This window comes from Rhododendron vialii, chromosome 12a, assembly GCF_030253575.1.
Source record: "Rhododendron vialii isolate Sample 1 chromosome 12a, ASM3025357v1".
NCBI lineage: Eukaryota > Viridiplantae > Streptophyta > Magnoliopsida > Ericales > Ericaceae > Rhododendron > Rhododendron vialii.
In genome coordinates this window covers 2,522,980-2,541,797 of record NC_080568.1, presented here as the reverse complement: position 1 = coordinate 2,541,797, position 18,818 = coordinate 2,522,980, and the positions used below count along the sequence as shown (strand labels likewise).

Here is an 18,818-nt window from a genome sequence, read left to right as displayed (position 1 = left end):
CTTTGCGGCGTGATAAAAGATTTTAGGGCGAAAAAATGAGATAAAAGATCTCACTCTTGTGGCGAGATAAAAGAAAAAAAACCTCACCCTTGTGGCGTGATAAAAGATTTTAGGGCAAAAAAGAATGAAATAAAAGATCTCGCTCTTGTAGCGAGATAAAAGACAAAAGACCTCACCCTTGTGGCGTGATAAAAAAGAGAAAAGATCTCACCCTTATTGCGTGATAAAAGATTTTAGGTCGGAACAGAATGAGATAAAAGATCTTGCTCTTGTGGTGAGATTAAAAAAAAAAAATCTCACCCTTGTAGCGTGATAAAAAACTTAGCGCGGAAAAAAGTGAGATAAATAATCTCACTCTTGCGGCTAGATAAAAAGCCTACCCATTTAGGAGGGCGGTTTGAATTTTCACGTGGGCAGACTGATACTCATTTAGGCGGGCTTTGAAAAGTTATGTGAGGAAAACGATGTCGTTTAAGGACTTTGAAAAGTTTTTTTTTTTAAAGGTAAGAAAATAAGCCCTAATTACACTCATCCCAAAAAATCTTTACGTTTCATTTTCATCTTCACGCCCAAAAAGATATATAGAGAGAGAAGGCAAATTCCACGAATGGGTTTCACCAGTGCCAGTTGTTTCTTCGACGACGGTGAGTCGAGAATGGAGTTGGGTTTTGAGATTTTGGGGTCCGAAGTTTCTTGAGGGGCCTATTTGGCTCGAGATCGTCGTCATCAATGAGTTTCTGAGGTTGTCTTATTTTTCAACTAAAGAGATCGTTGGCCCTGTTTTCGGTTGGATTTGGATAAAAAGTAATCTTGGTTTTGTGTTTAGTTTTTTTTGGAGCCTATTTTGATGTGCCACCGATCTTACTCTGTTTCATTACTGATCACAAGAGGATTAATTAGCAGAGAGAGAAAGAAGTATTCTTGGATTCTTGCCTCTCAATTAAGCAATGATGAATTGGTTAAGTTGAAACTATTTGCCAAGTAATTCCGCAATCTGTGTTACTGTGTATGCAAGGATGAAACCAGAGGGTTTAGTGGGACGGCCGCCACGTCAAGAATTTTAAAAAATGCAATTATTATATGTGACAATTTTTTTTATCTCCAACTTATATAGTCTCGCCACTGCTAGGTTTTTTTCTTATTTTTTTATTATATTCTAGTCATAAATCTTCTATTTTTTTTTAAAAGAAAGAAGACCCAAAAAAGTATTTCAAAACTAAATTTAATGGGCCAAAGTGAAATAATATAAATGATGATGTGTAATTAAGAAAAAGAATTCCACACTCTAACCCTAAAACAACTTAACCTAAAAAAATTAAGGGAATTTAATTATTATGCCATTATCGATGCCCAAAATTAAAATTAGTCATTTTTCATACTCCATGTGTAAATGACAAACATCATTTAGTTTAGTTTTTGTTATGTTATTTTAATTTTTTCTGGAGCCGATGACTATTAATATTGTAATGCATTTTTGTATTGAGGATCAGTCTTTACGAACTTTATCTTGACTTTAATTGAATCCCCGCTAATTAGCGGTGAATGAGATCTATCTCCAAATTAGTTGTTCTATTAGGTTGGATATCGAGTCATGCAGAAAGATACCCCATTGAGTCTTCAAGCCAGTATAAGGAAATTAATGAGTACGAGGATATATATATATATATATATATATATATATATATATTCCAGTGCTTTGGGAACACAACCATGTGGATATTCTTGTATTCTTAATTTATTTTACTTTTGCTTGAACCCAATCAAATCTACAACTATGACTATGCAACCAAAACTAATGAGCTAACCAAGATTAAGAGTGACCAATCTGATTCAAATATAGCCAGGTTCATTAGAAAACATTATTTGGAGACAGTTGCATTCTTTACTTTTTATAATCACTTATATCTCTGTGTCTCGTGCCACTTTTAATTAATTAGTTGGAGATAGATTCCTTAAATTGTCTTTCGAAATTATTCCAACTATAACATTCACGAGATCGAGAATTAAGAACCCGATCAGAAGTTACTATGGGAGGATTTCTTGACCTGGGAATTATCCTGTTGACAAGTACGTATGTGTACTATTCAAATAGTCTTGGTCTCTCTTTTGGTTTCATTTAATTGAGAATGATGGTTTGATGTCTAATGAGAGAATATTATCAACTTATTGTTGAACGAGGGAATCAAAAGGACCGAATGAAATTCATTTCCCATTGAATTAATAGGTCCCCACCTTATCAACTTATTGCTGACAAGTACGTATGTGGACTATTCAAATAGTCTTGGTCTCTCTTTTTTGTTTCATTTAATTGAGAATGATGATTTTGTGTCTAATGAAAGAATATTATCAACTTATTGTTGAACGAGGGAATCAAAAGGCCTAAATGAAATTCATTTCCCATTGAATTAATAGGTCCCAACTTTATCAGCTGGTGGCAAACAAGAGCCTCATACGTTGTTATTGAAGCTGACTGCGAAAGTCTTCACTGAAAGTTTGCTAAAATAAACAAACGAAATGTCTCAATTGCACATTGAATGAGCTTATCCCCACACACGATCATTCTTGTATTTGAGAAGGATTGTGTGTGGAATTTTTTTGCTCAAATCCAATATTGGAAGACTCCGCACTTCATTAATTTGTTTGTTTGTTTATTTGTTTGATTGAAGATTCGTCCATTTGGATTGGAGAAGCCAGTAAATGTTATTTGTTTGTTGTTGTGGAAATTATTATTTTGCGAGACTTGATTTAAGTGAGAGTTTTGGTTAAGAGTTTCTGATTGCACTTTTTGTGAGAGAATTTATAATAAATGGTCATACAATATAATATTGCAAAATGAATGAGCATTGGATCCACATTATAATATTGCATCATTATAATGTATGACCTATAATGACTTACGCCAGCTGACATGCTAACCAAGGATGGAACAAAGGGGGTTTAATGGCGGCGACTGCCACGACAAGAATTTTAGAAAATGCAATTATTATATGTGACAATTTTTTTTTATCCCAAACTTATATAGTCTCATTACTGCTAGGTTTTTTTCCTTATTTTTTATTATATACTAGTCATAAATCTTCTATTTTTTTTCATGAAAGAAGACCCAAAAAAGTATTCCAAAACTAAATTTAATGGGCCAAAGTGAAATAATATAAATGATGATGTGTAATTAAGAAAAAAAATATTCCACACTCTAACACTAAAACAACTTAACCTAAAAAAATTAAGGGAATTTAATTATTATGCCATTATCGATGCCCAAAATTAAAATTAGTCTTCGTTTGTACTCCATGTGTAAATGACAAACATCATTTAGTTTAGTTTTTGTTATGTTACTTTAATTTTTTCCGGAGCCGATGACTATTAATATTGTAATGTATTTTTTTTTTATTTTTTTAGTATACATTTCGCCACTGCTAGGGTAAAATCCTGGTTCCGTCCTTATGTGTACGTAATAGATAGGCATGCAATGTTATGTTAGAGGCATTTCCAAATCACTCACTTTCTCTAATTGAAAATCAATTCAGTGCTAAGCACATGACTATATTGATGGCGTACGTAAACCTCTGGATTAGACCAAATGGGAAGTTTCAGCGTATGTATTTTTATATATATTTTAATATCATGTTAATTGCATTTCAAAAAATTCAAAAAATTTTAAAGAAAAAAAGTGTTTTCACTTTAGGAAGTAAATATAAATATTTTTGTTTTCCTAATGTAATAAAAGTTCTTGGCTAGCTTCGTGGTAAGGACTTGAGAAATCAACCAAGAGTACGTGGGTTTGAAACTTGGCAATGACAAGAAAAGATGGTCTAATAGATTCAAAGAAAAGATCACGCACAATAATTTTTCATCTCAGTTTATGGTGTGATTATTTTGAACTTTCAATCACGGTTACAAACCGTAATCTAAAGTGACATACAATCACTTTCAAAAAAGAGAAACAATCACGCCTAAGAGAAACAATCACAACTTATAATCATGATAAAAGAGAAACGATCACGCCTTTTGGCCGTGATTGTTTCTCTCCTTCAATCACGGTTTATAACCGTGATAAAAGAGAGTGACTTACAATCACACCCAGATTGTTTCTCTCCTTCAATCACGGTTTATAACCGTGATAAAAGAGAGTGACTTACAATCACACCCAGATCCATCACGGTAGCAGGAGCGTGATAAAAAACTTACAATCATGGGCAATAGCTGTGATCTTTATGGTTTATTGCAGTAGTGACTATGCCTTATACTTCATAGATATAGAGACAAACAAACATATTGAATAAATATAAGTATCTAGTTAATACGGAAATAAACAAGATTATAATGCTAACTTGAATCAGAGTGGATTTTCAGTTCCAATTTTAAAGCCTGGATTGTAGCCTCGTTCAGTTTAAAATACAATTGTCATCTCTCCTTTTTAGTAGTAATTAAATTCAAGTGTTAATTGGAAACCCCTAAAATCAGCAGATGATTGACAACCTTTCCTAAAGAGAGGGTCCTTAAGCATGGCTCAAAACCTAGTTTCAATCAATATTTATCCCATGGGCATGGAGGAGTGCAGTGAGCTGCATGCTTCTTCCTATTCATGGTGGTGGGACAGCCACAATAACCATCATCAGTCTGAATGGCTCCACTATACTTTATCAGCTCTCTCTCTCTCTCTCTCTCTCTCTCTCTCCAGAGTGTGAGATGTACATAATTGTGTTGACGATATAGAACAATAGATAATTGGAATCAAGTGAGTTTACATACACGAAATGGGTACAAACACAAAGTAGGTTAGGATCAAAGAGAGACACGGGATATGTTACTAGAAAACACTGAATTGCATTCACCTAAACTGACCTGGATTACATTACGGGGAAGTCCTCTTTTTATAGGCGTAAGGAGACTGCTTACATCATCCGCTGCATTATACAAACAGTACCTATACATAATTGGTTATTACTATTCAGTACATGGTACATATTATTGTTTCACCTGTCTTTGTACTGCATGCTACTATTCCAACCTAGACTTTTGCACTAAAGTCCATTACATAATAAACAGAACACGCATAATTATACCTAATACTTTCACTAGTAGTCTTGGATTTTTTAGAAAGTTATTTTTGACGAAAACACTTGAATTTTGGTACATGATGACACACGGTCGCTTGCACATTTATTTCTCCAATCTCACCAATATATATTGGGGTGCAACGATTTCGGAAGATCAAGAAATAAGATGTGTAGCAACCGATAAGCTACGTAACTCCTATGTAGCTACTGCTATTTAAAATTTTGATTAGATGAAACAAAATTGACTAACAGGGAGGCTATCTAGCTTGATGGCTGAGAGTACCCACTTTATATATATATTATAGATAGATATGGATAGATGTCCAATTTACAATTAAACACATCGGTCACTTTCTCTTGAAATTTTATATGCTAGGCCCTCTTTTCACCATAATTTAAAGCAAATTAGTTAATATTGCTCGACTAGGACAAATCGTACCACCGACAGCAAATAAAACAAAAAGACAAACAGGCCCGCGATGGGCTTTGACTTTGTTGATCATAAGGTTTTAGGGGAAGTTTTACTTCTTACTTTTGCTTTGACTTAAATTAGGGCAAAGTTTCCCAACGAGGGTCAAAGCAAAAGTACAAGAATATGGGCTGCATTCTTTTGACCTTAATTGAATTTTTTTTGTATCGGTTAGTTTTGCGTTAAACTTTTATAAGTTATTGATTCGTCTTGACGAGCGAAAACAGAAAAGTATTAAATTTTTTTAACTTTTACCCAAGTATTTTAAGAAATAACCATTTTTTAGCAAAAAAATATCATTTTACTTTTCTAGTACATTTTTTTGCTAAAAAATGGTTATTTCTCAAAATACTTGGATAAAAATTTAAAAAATTTACTAAAACATTAAATGAACAGCTCTTGATCATTGGTTTTCAAGATGAGATCCAAGCCGTCGGATGCACGATCCGACGGCTCGGAGGTGCGCAGCACAATATTGTGCACCTCACTGCGCAACACCAATCCAAAGTCCGAAAAAATTTCCCTACGAGGGTCAAAACTCCAAAAGTGGAGCACGTGCCTCTGGACATATGCTAGCTCCCCCACTGATTAGGCTCAGAGGTGTGCAGTAGAGTATTGTACACCTCACTGCGCAACACCAATTCAAAGTCCGAAAATTTTTCCCTAGGAGGGTCAAAACTCCAAAAGTGAAGCACGTGCCTCTGGACATATGCTAGCTCCCCCACTGATTAGGAAACTATATATTGAATGTAAATGATGAGTATTTCCATATTTTGTGATGGCCATTTAATGCAGAAAGCATCAAATGTTACTGCCAGACCATACGGCTCCGTTCCTCTTAAAAAATTTATCTATTTCGTTTTGTTCGTTTTTTTTTTCTGAATTTTTATTTGATTTGCGTCATATTTTTTGGATTAATTATCCATCTCGATGAGAAGAGTCTAAAAGGTACAAAATTATGACCAAAAGCAAACAAAATGTTCACAAAAAACAAAAAAATACCAAACCGTTGTCTTTTTTTATCTAAAGTGTCGTCTTATAAGAATTCTTTTCAACATACTGTCCACATTTTTACACTTTTTTGATTCCTCTTGTCGGGACGATAAAATAACTCTAAAAATTATAATGAAAAGATGAACAAAAAGTTGAAAAAATACCGGAAAATGTTTTAGTCAAAAAGTTTAGGAGAACGGAGCCGTAATATATATGACTGTGCTCCTATCATGTGCTTGAACCTCGTATTGTTTTTAACGGCGGTAGGTCTCAGCCATCTTATCTCGACTTATTCTAAAGCCCTGAAATTAACTATCGGACAAACCCTCCGTCGGCCCTAAATTTTGAAATGTTCTGCCTCCTTGGGATGGTGATTAGCTCCATATATTAGCTCCTCCTTTTCATGTATGTCAAAACCTTGTGACAAATATGCAGATTTGGATAGGAAAACAAGGATGATGTTGAACCTCATAGAAGAAGATGGTGATTCATTTGCCAAGAGAGCTGAAATGTACTACGAAAAGAGACCAGAACTGAAAAAAATGGTAGAAGACCTCCACAAATCATACCGTTCTTTAGCCGAAAAGTACGACCAGCTGCGATCCGATTCCACTGAATTATCAGCTGATCATTCATCAACGCCATTGTCAAGTTCCTTCAAGCAAGTCCAACATCCTCACATTACCGGCACAAGATCCTTCAAAATCACCAAAGTCGCGCCAACAAATTCCCTCGAACGAGAAACTAACGAGCAAAACAGAATAGGAGGCAGGGACGCGAAGATAGATGGCATTGAATCCGATCGCGATGGGAGGAGGATTGATTCCGGCATTTGGGAGAGGGAGCAAACGTGGGATGAGTTGCGGCTGAGCGTGTCGGAACTGATGGAGGATGTTTCGAGGCAGCAGGCTGAATTGATAAGGAGAAGTGACGAGAAGAGGGAAAAAATCACAGCTCTACGGATCCATATCAGTAGGCTAACGGAGGAGAACACGGCTTTAAAAGATCGTGTGGCGCGGTACGCGGATGTTATGAAGCAAAACCAATCTCCCATGTCGAAGATGAAAGGATTAATTCTCGGGAGATCGTTGCGATAGGCTTGTTTTATCTGCGCGAAAATCATTTTGTTTTGTGGATTTGAACTAAGAATAAGCCTACTAATATTGAACGCAAGCATAACATAATAAAGGTTGGCGTCTTTGATTCCTTGCTTTCGCCTTCTTGGGTGTGACCGTTAGAGCATCGTTGTTGTGGCCATTATTTAAGAACCAAAGAAAGATATTTTTTGGCTTGCTACAAGTGTTATGTGGTCAAATTTTGGCAAGGGTGCTTCAATAGTGCTAAAGGAGCTGTGCTACGTGCACAGCAAGCTGTGCATAGCAGTTGTGCATAGAGCCCATTTTCTCCCGCCTCGGGTCGTACAAAGATGATCGGAGCCGCTCATTTTGTTCAAAATATGTCGTTTAACGTCCCTATAAAAAATGAGTTTCGTTCGATATCGTTAGAGGAGTTAACAAAACACCCAAAGTCACTTCAAAATTTAGGCTGAAAATGGGCACTATGCACAGCTGCTGCACGTAGCTTTTCCGGTGCTAAAGTCATTATTTGGTCGCTACTACTTGCAGTCGTTGGATCACACCTGCAAGTCACGGGTATTGAATTGCTCCCAAGAGTTATTAGATCACAACCTTTGTAAGAAATGGCAAAATTTGGACAAAGGTATGGTTTGCTACTACGAACTTTTGGACCCGAGGGTGCTGTAGTGCACCCCCGCACTACACACTACACGTGTAGTGCGCTCAATCTGGCTGTCCATCTCAACAATGGACGGCTCGGATTTTCATCCGAACAATTGACGGCTAGAATTTGTAGAAGCTCGGATTAAATTCAAACTGTTCATGCTGAGATGAACGGCCGGATCAACCGCACTACACAATATAGTGCGACAGATGCACTACAGCTCCTCCCATTGTGAAGTTTTTGCATCTATGGAGTATTTATTAGAATTTCTTTCATAATTACTGATATTAGCTTTTACTTAATTTAACCACGATTTTTATTATCCAGAAATTGTGGGTCATGATTGTGAGGTGTTCCACAAACTATACGCTTTATATTTTGTGAACTTTGTGTTTATATATACTATTATCCATGATATACTATTGATTTGGGCTTCTAAAGTGTCACGGCCGACATAGCCATGCATCATGGATGTCCAAGGATAATAATTTTTTCACTAATAGACCATTTTGTTTTTGTAAAAAAGTAGACCATTTTGTTTTTGTAAAAAAGATTTTAAAAAAAAAGATAGTCAGATTATTTTTCCGTCCTTATTCAGTTTTTTTTTGAATTTGTTAGTTTTGCGTTAAATTTTTGTGGATTACCGATTCATCACAAAAGACAAAAAAAATCCAAAACAATTCAGTTTGGTTCAAAAAAAGTTACTTTTTAAATTCCTCTCGCCGATATGAATCAATAATTCACAAAAAGATTGACGCAAAATTAATAAATGCTTTTGAATAAGAATAAAAAATAATCTGACTCATGCTTTGTTTGGATTGGAGTTTGAAATTTTTTTTGAAAAATAGTAGGGGTAATAAGTAGAGAGAGGTAGAGAGAAAAATGTTGAAAATATGTAAAATCTTGGGAAAATTTAGAGGGAATTTTTTGAAAAATTCTTTTTGAATTGTAAAAGAACAATGCATCAATTATTTAGCCAAAATACCCCTCTAATTTGTACTCGTTACCCCAAATAACCAAACAAAACATTAAAAAGAATAATTTTGTTTCCATTAGTTTGTCTCCTTTTATCTAACACAAATCTAACCAAATCATTTCTCACACAAATCTACTACTCTACTATTTTGGTGACAAAGAGTTTCTCCCCTTTCCTTTTCCCTAATCCAAAGGGTCAAACTTTGGTTTACCGATAGGTACTGATACTAGCTAGTAAACAGTCTCTCTCTCTTTCTCTCTCTCGTCCCAGACATTGTGCTGAATTGCATCTCACTCCACCACACGAAGATCCACTCCAGGAGCAAACGAAGAAACTGGACTCTCTCTCTCTCTCTCTCTCCACCACACGAAGATCCACTCCACGAGCAAACGAAGAAACTGGACTCTCTCTCTCTCTCTCTCTCTCAAACCACTACTCCCAACACACCTATAAATGGCCCTCAGACAAACCGACAGTCCAGTCTCCCTCCACCGATGGAGCACCGAGCCGATCTCAACCGCCGCCGCCTCCTCTCCGACAATGTCGCCGTCGCGCCACCACCACCACCATGCCCGGTCCTCCTCCGCCACCGGCATTTCCAACATCAAGCGAAACCAGAACTTCGCCGCCAAAGCCGCCGCTCAGAGACTCGCTCAGGTCATGGCTTCTCAGGCCGCTGATAACGGCGACGACGACGACGAGGAAAACGACGTCGTCGACGATTTTCGGTTCGGTGTGACGACGAGGCCGAACAACGTCAGCAGTAATAGTATCAAGCATGTGGTTCCGTCGACTAGATCTGCTTCTAATGCGGTAATTTCAGTACGCTCCAGTCTGTGATTTTTACTGCATTTTGATCTTAGTAATTATTCTGGTTCAATGCACCTCCCTTTCTGTTAGATCTACATAGAGAGAGGGAGAGTAATGCAGCTTGTTCTTAGCTTGGATTGTGCTTCCTCAAGTTCAAATTCAGTAAATACTATTTAAAAAAAAAACCCTAATCATATGAATACAATTGTGTGTGTGTGTCAAAGATGCAGCTTCTTCATCGCTTGGATTGTGCTTGCCCAAATTTAATTACAGTTAAATATGCTTAACAAAAACTAATTATTTGAATACGGGAGAGAGAGAGAGAGAGAGAGAGAGAGAGATTGTGCTTCTTCAAGTTAAATACAGTTAAATGCTGTTAGAGAAACTAATCATTTGAATATGGTTGAGAGAGAGAGAGAGAGAGAGAGAGAGAGAGAGAGAGAGAGAGTGATGCAGGTTCTTCTTAGCTTGGATTATGCTTCCTCAAGATCAAATACAGGTTAACAACGTTAAATTGCTCGGATTGTGTTATCCCAAGTTTTAAATGACTAATGAATTAAGCTGCTCTGCAAAAGTTTCGAGCTTTGGAAGTATGCATTAGTTGGCGAAATCATTGCATTTTGATCTGGTGCCTTTGCGGGGTCGATTTTGCGATCGCTGTGTTTTCAGAAGTTGTGATGGTTGAAAATTGTGTCTTTAATTGTTTTCTGAAGTAAATTATGGGAAACCAAACACTGAGTTTGGATTATAGATCTTAGTGTTCATTGTGGTCCAATGCACCTGCCTTTCTGTTAGATCTACGAATATCGAGAGAGAGAGAGAGAGAGAGAGAGAGAGAGAGAGAGAGAGAGAGAGAGAGAGAGACTGTAATGCAGCTTCTTCATAGCTTGGATTGTGCTTCCTCAAGTTCAAGATCAAATACAGTTACTGTTACATATGAGAAAAATGACCTAATTATTTGAATACAACTCTGTTTGTGTGTGTGTGTGATGAGAGAGAGAGAGAGAGAGTAATGCAGGTTCTTCATAGGTTGGATTGTCCTTCCTCAAGTTCAAATACAATTAAACACCATTAAAATAACTATTGCTTTGAGTTTCGTTAAATTTCTTGGATCTCAATGGTAAATAACTAATGAATTAAGCTGCCCTGTGAAAGTTTCCATCTTTTGAAGTACACATTAGTTTGCATCATCTTTGCAATTCATCAACATGTGTATGTGTAATTAGTTGGGGCTTGGGTTTGATGTGATAGTTGTAATTTCAAGAAGGCGGCTAATTGGATGTTCTTTTGTCATTCTTAGTTAGCTCGGAACATTGTAGAGGAAGCTCCTTCAGTTCGCTCAACGTCAGCTGCAACGCCTACGATGTCTATTCGCACAATTCCATCAGTACCACCTAGTAGAACATCGCTGAAGACTCCAATTCCTATACCACCAATTGATCCTCCCTCTACTACGCAGAGAGAGAAAAGGTCAGAAAACTAAAGTTCCTCCTTATTGTCTTTTACTATCATTGTGACTCAAAGATAAGTCTCCATGTTTGTATAACCATAGTCCCGGACAACAAAGAGCAAACTTTGCGTAATAGAATCTATGCTTCATTGCTCAGCCGAAGAAATACTTCCATACGTGCGTGCATAAATCCCCTTGCACGTACTCATGTGATCATTGTATGCTCTCTTGGTTGGCCCATTCTGGAGAACATATCGTACTTATATAATACTGAAACTTACTGCAGATTTGCTTCAGATATGGGGCAGATGAACTTGAAAGATACAGGAGAACGACGGGATGCTTCTGCCCTTCATGATGAAGTATGTTAGCATACCTTTCCATGTCAAGTAATCTCCAAAAAAATTCTTGCCATGTCAGCGTGAGCTTGACTTCTGAATATGCATCATAAGTTTGTTATTTAGTGACGTAAGAGGAGGATGGTTTGTTTTGTATGCTTGAATATTCTCTTACAAATCTAATTTCTACTCATTCTGCAGCTTGATATGCTACAAGAAGAGAATGAGAATATTCTTCAAAAGGTGCAATTTTTGTTTATCTATCTTTCCTTCTCTCTCAAAAAAGAATAACAAATAGAAGTAATACAATATTTCCATCGATCATATAGCCTTTCAAACATGCTGTCCATGTTGAATAACAATAAGTTTGGACTATGTTTACTTACAGCTTAGTCTTGCAGAAGAGGGTTGCAAGGAAGCAGAGGCTAGAGTTAAGGAGCTTGAGAAACAGGTTATGTATATATTGTAGCTGTTGGCCTGTTGCACATCTGGAAATGTAATAGTGTGGCGCCTTCTAACTAGAAGTCGTCCTATGAATAATATTCTCATATTTAGCTATTTTGTAGCAGGCATGCTTCTAGATATTTGCCTCCCAAGTGGATGTTATGCGAGAGTTTGTACATTTCTGAACACTTATTTCACTTCCATGACTCTGGTGATAGATAATCCCTAACCTGTGATTTGATTGTCCTCTGTTTCACTTTTGGACTGGCTTCATATGTATTTCCTACCAATTCTCTCAACAATTAGTCACACTTATGACTTGCTCAAGTTACTTTTGAGGTTTTGTTTGTTTTCCTCCAAAGAAATCAAACTTTAGTCCGAATTTTCCCACAATGCAGAGCAAATGGCTTACATGATGACGTCAAAAACCATTTGTTTTCCTCCAAAGAAATCAAACTTTATTCCGAATTTTCCCACAATGCAGAGCAAATAGCTTACATGATGACATCAAAAACCATTTAACATTTTGAAGAAGTACATCCAGAAAAAGAATTAGCAAGTATAGGATACTGACTTTTATATTCCTGCCAATGACGTTATCTCCTTACCTCATTAAGTAAGGACATGCAAGCGTGAGACTGTTCTACAGACTTGATTGGACTGTCCTCTTTGACCAGTCTAATTTTGATACTGACTTTTTGCTGTTCAATTCTGATTCCTCAGGTAGCTGCTCTTGGAGAAGGAGTCTCTTTAGAAGCAAAATTATTGAGCAGGTATGCTGGTAAATGAATGCCTCCTACATCACCTATCTTTGGATCATATGTTCTTCTTGTAGCTCTTTCTTTGTGATACTGATCAAAACTTCTCACGTGAATCACTCGCAGGAAGGAAGCTGCGCTGCGTCAAAGAGAGGTGGGTGGTGGTTGAGTTGTTTCTTCATTTTGAATAAAGGTTTATTGATGAACCTCTCAGTTTTTGCCTAGGTCATCATGCAAGTGGAAAATAGAATTTTATATTTACTTATGAGTGGTTTGGTGTTCTGGAAAAGATAATTTTATACATTAAAATTTTGTAAAATAGGATTTTACAGAGCATTTCAGGCCATTATTTTTGACTTCTTATTACTAGTTCATTTGCCTTGTGTCCTTCAAGTATAATGAAAAATCTACATAAAATTATAGGCTGCGCTTAAAGAAGCAAAGCAAACAAATGATGGGGTAGACGTGGAAATTGTATCCCTTCGGGCTGAACTTAAGGTAATAATGCTTCCACTGTGATTATTCATTATAGCACATATAGTTCCTATGCAAATTTAATGGATCTTCCATCACCATGTTTGTATGATATATTTTGCTTGAATCAGAAAGTGAAAACTGAGGCTGCAGCTGCTGTAGATCAGCTTCAGGGAACTGAATCTGAAGTTAAAGGTCTTCGCTCAATGACACAGAGGATGGTTTTAACACAAAGTGAAATGGTAGGTTCTTTCTTTGTTGCTTGATACGTACTACTATCAATTTTTCCAAAATTGAATTTACCAGCAAATCACCATGCAGGAAGAAGTTGTTCTTAAGCGGTGTTGGCTCGCACGTTATTGGGGTTTAGCTGCACGACATGGTAATCTACATGTTACAATTATGTTTTACTTAATTTAAAAAAGAAATTTCGTTTTCTCCCAACACAAAAACAGGGGGAAAAAAGTTCATGTGTACCTTTAGTTATTCACTTTACCCAACCTATATAGTTAAGACTAAAGTTCTCGTGCAATTTATTTCCTGTACCCCAGGTTGTGACTTCTTTTGTATGTTCATTCAAACATGGATTGACCTTTTCTGCGTCATTCAATCTTATCTCTCTCAAAAACAAGACCTCAAAAGCTTCAAAATTTTAAACTGGGTGCTTACAAAAGTACCTTCTTTTTCTTTGAAATTTCCCATGATGTAACAGCCTTGAACTTGTATCATTGGGGTTTCAAAAGTACTCAGACTTGGGTGTTCCATCTACTTAGAGTGTGTGCATATCTCTTGTCAATTAGCTCTGCATTTTTTGAGCTGTCTGAATAGAATGTGATCATGTTAATTCCTGCTTGGTCTACAAGTGTTTTACTGGATTGGGATTTCTGTCATAACCTATTCTCTCTAATCAGATTTATTCTATCGCAATATTCCTTTGTCCTTCAGGCATTTGTGCAGATATTGCAGTGTCAAAGTACGAGTACTGGTCATCTTTGGCACCTCTTCCTTTTGAAGTTGTTATTTCTGCAGGGCAAAAAGCGAAAGAGGAAGGCTGGGAGAAAGGTTAGCACTTATATCTTCATTGATTTTCGTCTTATAGAGATAACAAATTTTCTTTGGGATATCACCTTTTCCTTAGTCGTTGATGCCTTTTTATCTACACTGTTGAGCAGGTGATGAGAATCCCGAGAGAAGGAGCAAACTTTTCGAGGACTTTGATCTGACTGGAGAAGGGAATATAGAAAGTATGCTTTCAGTTGAAATGGGCTTGAAGGAACTTGTGTCATTGAAGGTTTCCTTCTGAAGTATAAGATTTTTTTGTTTTGCTTTTATCTTGTACGCTTCACTGCTCGTCAGTAGTTTTTATTCTTCAGACCAGGCTGCTTGCTCTGTTTTTCTCTTTTTCTTCATTTCCCCATGTTCTTCAACTGCAGTTGTGTTTAGTGTAGTATTTTCTTCCATCGAAGTACCTACTTACATGATCTAGGGTTGCTTTTTACCAGGTTGAGGATGCCATCGTGCTTGCACTGGCACAGCAGCGACGTGCAAATGCAACTCGACTATCCAATTCAGGTTTGTAATATGCATGTTCCTGATATGCTTGATGGCTGATACCTGCTTAAATAGATAAGCTTCCTCACAATATGTGGTTTCTCGTTGAAAATGGTAGCACTGTTTATGAATGTGTCCTCTGATCCTCTCTTTTCAGTGAGGCACTGAAAAGTCTTCATTGTCCCATGTAGACTTGTGTGTAACAATGGATTATTGATGATTTTACTTCTTAAATGAGGTTGCCCTTTTATCAAAACCCTTGTCCAAAATCAGCTGTCTTTGAATAGGTTGGCCCAATTACTGAGGGGAAATATTGGTGAACTGGCAAAACTACCCTCCAACTCCAAGTATGTTTTCTTTTTCCCCGAAAGGCTGTTTCCTCTAATTCCCACAAAATTTCCACGGCAGTTGGGTCACCCTTTTCCCTGTTCCATAAAGAGTTGGACACATTCAAACTTTTTGAAGCTCACCTGTGGAATAAAAGCCGGCATAGATTCTAATTTCTTGTTTCCCTTCTCCGTCTCATTTTCCTGTTTTTTTAACAATTTGAGCATGTTAGCCAATCTCAAGGATGTTGATGTCTTCTAGATTATGTTTTGGGGTAGTAGTTAACTAGGAATGGAGTTCTTTGACAGTGAAATTTGTTTGTTGCTTTGAGGAAGTCTATTGGTACAGGAAGGAAAATGACAATCTCTCATGTTCAATTATGCACTGAAATACTTGTTTCCTCTTTTCACTTACTGGTTTAATTATTTCATGTGCAGATATCAAGTCACCTGGTGACCCAAAGTATACGGATGCAGTTGGTATGTTGTTCATTTTGTATACTTTAGATTTTGTTAAGTGTAACTTACTACGGCATTTTGCTATAGAAGCTACGATGCATTGATATTGCAGAGTGTATGGCTGCCAGCCTGCCATTTAGTGGGAAGGCAATGATCCAACACTCAATTGATGAATTCTCGCTGTCAAAACTTACAAAACACTAGCAGTATCCACACCTCAGCAAAGATGCAACCTTCCTGGAAAAATGTCACTAGGGCAAACTTGTCCCTTGTCATGATTTTGTTTAACTCTTCGACGATATCATACAGAAATAGTTTTTGCTTTTGCTTTTGTTCCTTCCTCGGCACTTGAATTTGTTTCTTTCAGAATGGGAGTTGGTTGCTGTTTATGTCCTTATTCAGTTGTTCCCAATAATCAAGTACTGCCCAAACTACTTTGGACCGACATTGAAAACTCAAAGATGAGACTTTGTTAAAACTTCTGTGCATAGCAGTATGGATCATTTAAGTCCATGTCAAAACTTTTCTGCACACAGCAGTATGAATCATCCAATTTCATAATGAACCTGAGTTTAACTTTGAGGTCTTTGTTTCGCTGCAGAACTGAGTCCAGAAGAGTCCGAAGATGTTCTTTTCAAGGAGGTCTGAGATTTCTCTCTTACTTAGCATTGTTAGTACAATCATGCTAATTTTATATATGTCACGCTCTTAACAAAGTGCATGTTTCATGTGGTTATAAACATAGTATGGTGCTTCGTCAATACATGGTATGTTATTTCTATTTTACCAATGTTGTTACTAGGTAGAAGCCACTTCATTTATCTGAGTAGCTAAAATTTTAAGCTCAAATAGTTCATTCAACAGTGTTCATTCTGGCTCCAGCCTTCTTGACAACGTTGATATTCACGAAGAGATGCGCTACGTGTGGAGATTTCTTTTATTTACACCTCAATCTACATCCCTAAACCTCATCAATTTTCGTAGAGATTACTCTAAATTTTAACAATTCTTCATTGAACAATGACCTCAATATAGTGGTTGTGCATTATTTTACTTTTTCATATTCTATTTCTTCGCGATTGATTTTGAGATCAAACTTTTCTAATAATTCTGACGACTGGATTCTTGTTTGTATCCCTTCTAACTTGCTCAGGCTTGGCTTACTTACTTTTGGAGAAGAGCCAAAGTCCATGGTATTGAAGAGGAGATTGCCAAAGAGCGACTCCAATTTTGGATTAGCCGCAGTGGGCACTCACCATCTACACATGACTCTGTTGATGGTATGTTACTTGATTACAATCCCCATCTTTACATGCAGTTATCGATTGGCGGTTTCAACAGTGTCTTTGCAAAAATTGAAAAAGGGAAACAAGGCAAAACTGCGGGCATGATTTATTCATGTTATAAATCTTTTTAACACATGTTCAAAGAATGCAGAAGATTTCTAATGCGAAGAGGTTCATCACATAGGAGATCTTCAGAGGGTTCAAGAGGTGTCACCGAAGTTTTGCTAAAGAGTAGATAGTATCAATTTTGAACGTTAATTGACACACGGTGAAGAATTCTTGCACACGCTTTTAGAAGTGTGTAGGTGCCCACGTGTCGTGTTGGTGCTTCTAGAAATGTATGTACGCATCAGCAGAAGGAATAACAAGTAAACATTCGTGGATTTAGAGGTGCTCTAAAAATTCTTACAAGATACAAAACATGTTTGCGGACCATCATTCCTGTCTTTAGCAGGTTTCCAAGAAAATAAACAAAGGGTGTAGTTGGATGGTTCACAAGGAGTATATTCGGGAAACAATTACACCAATGACCTTGAACTAGTAAATGATATGAGAAAACATAACCTCTGCGCTCTTTTGGGTAGTCTCTCTCCCTTGAATATGAGCTTTCCCATCCGACTATGTCAAGTTGGTCTCCAACAATCTTAGTATGGCTGCTCTTGAGATGATCAAAACTGCAACTTAAGTGCACGAAGCTGGAATTTCTAGGGCAAATTACACATGCTATTGCGGGAATTATATAAATAAGAATGCTGGTGTTTATAAATAATAGAAATGTGACACACCATGATGGCTGCAGCCTTCATTTTGAATTTGAGCATCTTTGAACTAACATTATATTTCCTTTCAGCTTGGCCTGGGCTTAGGGGCTTGCTCCCTCCAAGGTCTCAAGTTTGAAATCTCTAACATGTTACCAACTCCTTCGGGGCTAGTCCATATAGAGCTTCGCTCTAGCTTTAATTGGGACCCAGCAAGTGGGCGGTAGGATTGGTCCCCTAGGAGTAGTCGAGGGGCGTGCAAGAGTTATCAAAAAACATTTTCTTTCAGCTTTCTTTTCGACTTTATATTCTTATGCCGAGTGTATGATCTTCTAGTTGAGCAAGGTTTGATGGAGCTGAGGAAACTGGCTATTGAGCATCGACTCTGGGAAGCGTCTCGCAAAGAAACCGAACAGGACTCTTCTACTTCTGCTGCACGAAAATAGCCAAGCAAATGAAAATTCCCTCTTTGTAGCTACTGCCTCAGATGTTTGTATTGTCATATTTACTGAAACTCAGTCTTTTGTTACCATCACACGAAAACACACTTTTGAGAAGTAAGTTATGTATACTTGTATGTACCTGAATGTACATTATTTTTTTACCCTTCAAATCCTCATCTTTATTGAGAAGGAATGTGTATACGAAACTATATGTTAAATGTTTATGAGATGCAGCATTTCTTCAATTATGCAATGTTCTAAAAGTTGCTCGGCGCTAGTCGGGCGGTCGGCTACCTTTGAGCAATTAATCAGATTAATCGGCAATTAATCGGTATATATTAATTAGTAATCAGCGATTAATTGTTAATCAGACCTAATCGGATAGGTTCCTCTAGCTATTAATCGGTGATTAATCGTCGATTAATTCCTTGTTTTAGAACACTGCAATTATGTCAATTGTTATTATACAACTTGTGTATTAGC

The 18,818-nt window shown here is 37.0% G+C and overlaps 2 protein-coding genes across 3 annotated transcripts; both read left to right on the top strand.

Annotated features, from left to right (window-relative positions):
• The first annotated feature begins 6,883 nt into the window (after positions 1–6,883).
• Positions 6,884–7,697, top strand: LOC131311361 (protein NETWORKED 3A-like). The gene has a single exon (XM_058338780.1). The coding sequence runs from the start codon at positions 6,930–6,932 to the stop codon at positions 7,617–7,619; it is 690 nt and encodes a 229-aa protein (XP_058194763.1). The 5' UTR covers positions 6,884–6,929; the 3' UTR covers positions 7,620–7,697.
• Positions 7,698–9,388: 1,691 nt separating this feature from the next.
• On the top strand, positions 9,389–18,580 carry LOC131310932 (coiled-coil domain-containing protein SCD2). 2 transcript variants are annotated; one of them, XM_058338207.1, is made up of 18 exons: positions 9,439–9,591; positions 9,669–10,051; positions 11,349–11,518; positions 11,785–11,860; positions 12,038–12,079; positions 12,225–12,287; positions 13,004–13,053; positions 13,165–13,192; positions 13,462–13,536; positions 13,644–13,754; positions 13,834–13,894; positions 14,458–14,574; positions 14,685–14,803; positions 15,015–15,084; positions 15,828–15,869; positions 16,450–16,490; positions 17,002–17,128; positions 18,229–18,580. In XM_058338207.1, exons 2-18 carry the CDS (start codon positions 9,692–9,694, stop codon positions 18,336–18,338), a joined length of 1,662 nt encoding a protein of 553 aa, XP_058194190.1. In that variant the 5' UTR covers positions 9,439–9,591; positions 9,669–9,691; the 3' UTR covers positions 18,339–18,580. The 2 variants fall into 2 exon arrangements, with proteins under 2 accessions (XP_058194189.1, XP_058194190.1); XM_058338206.1 differs by having other exon boundaries at positions 9,389–10,051.
• Positions 18,581–18,818: the final 238 nt, after the last annotated feature.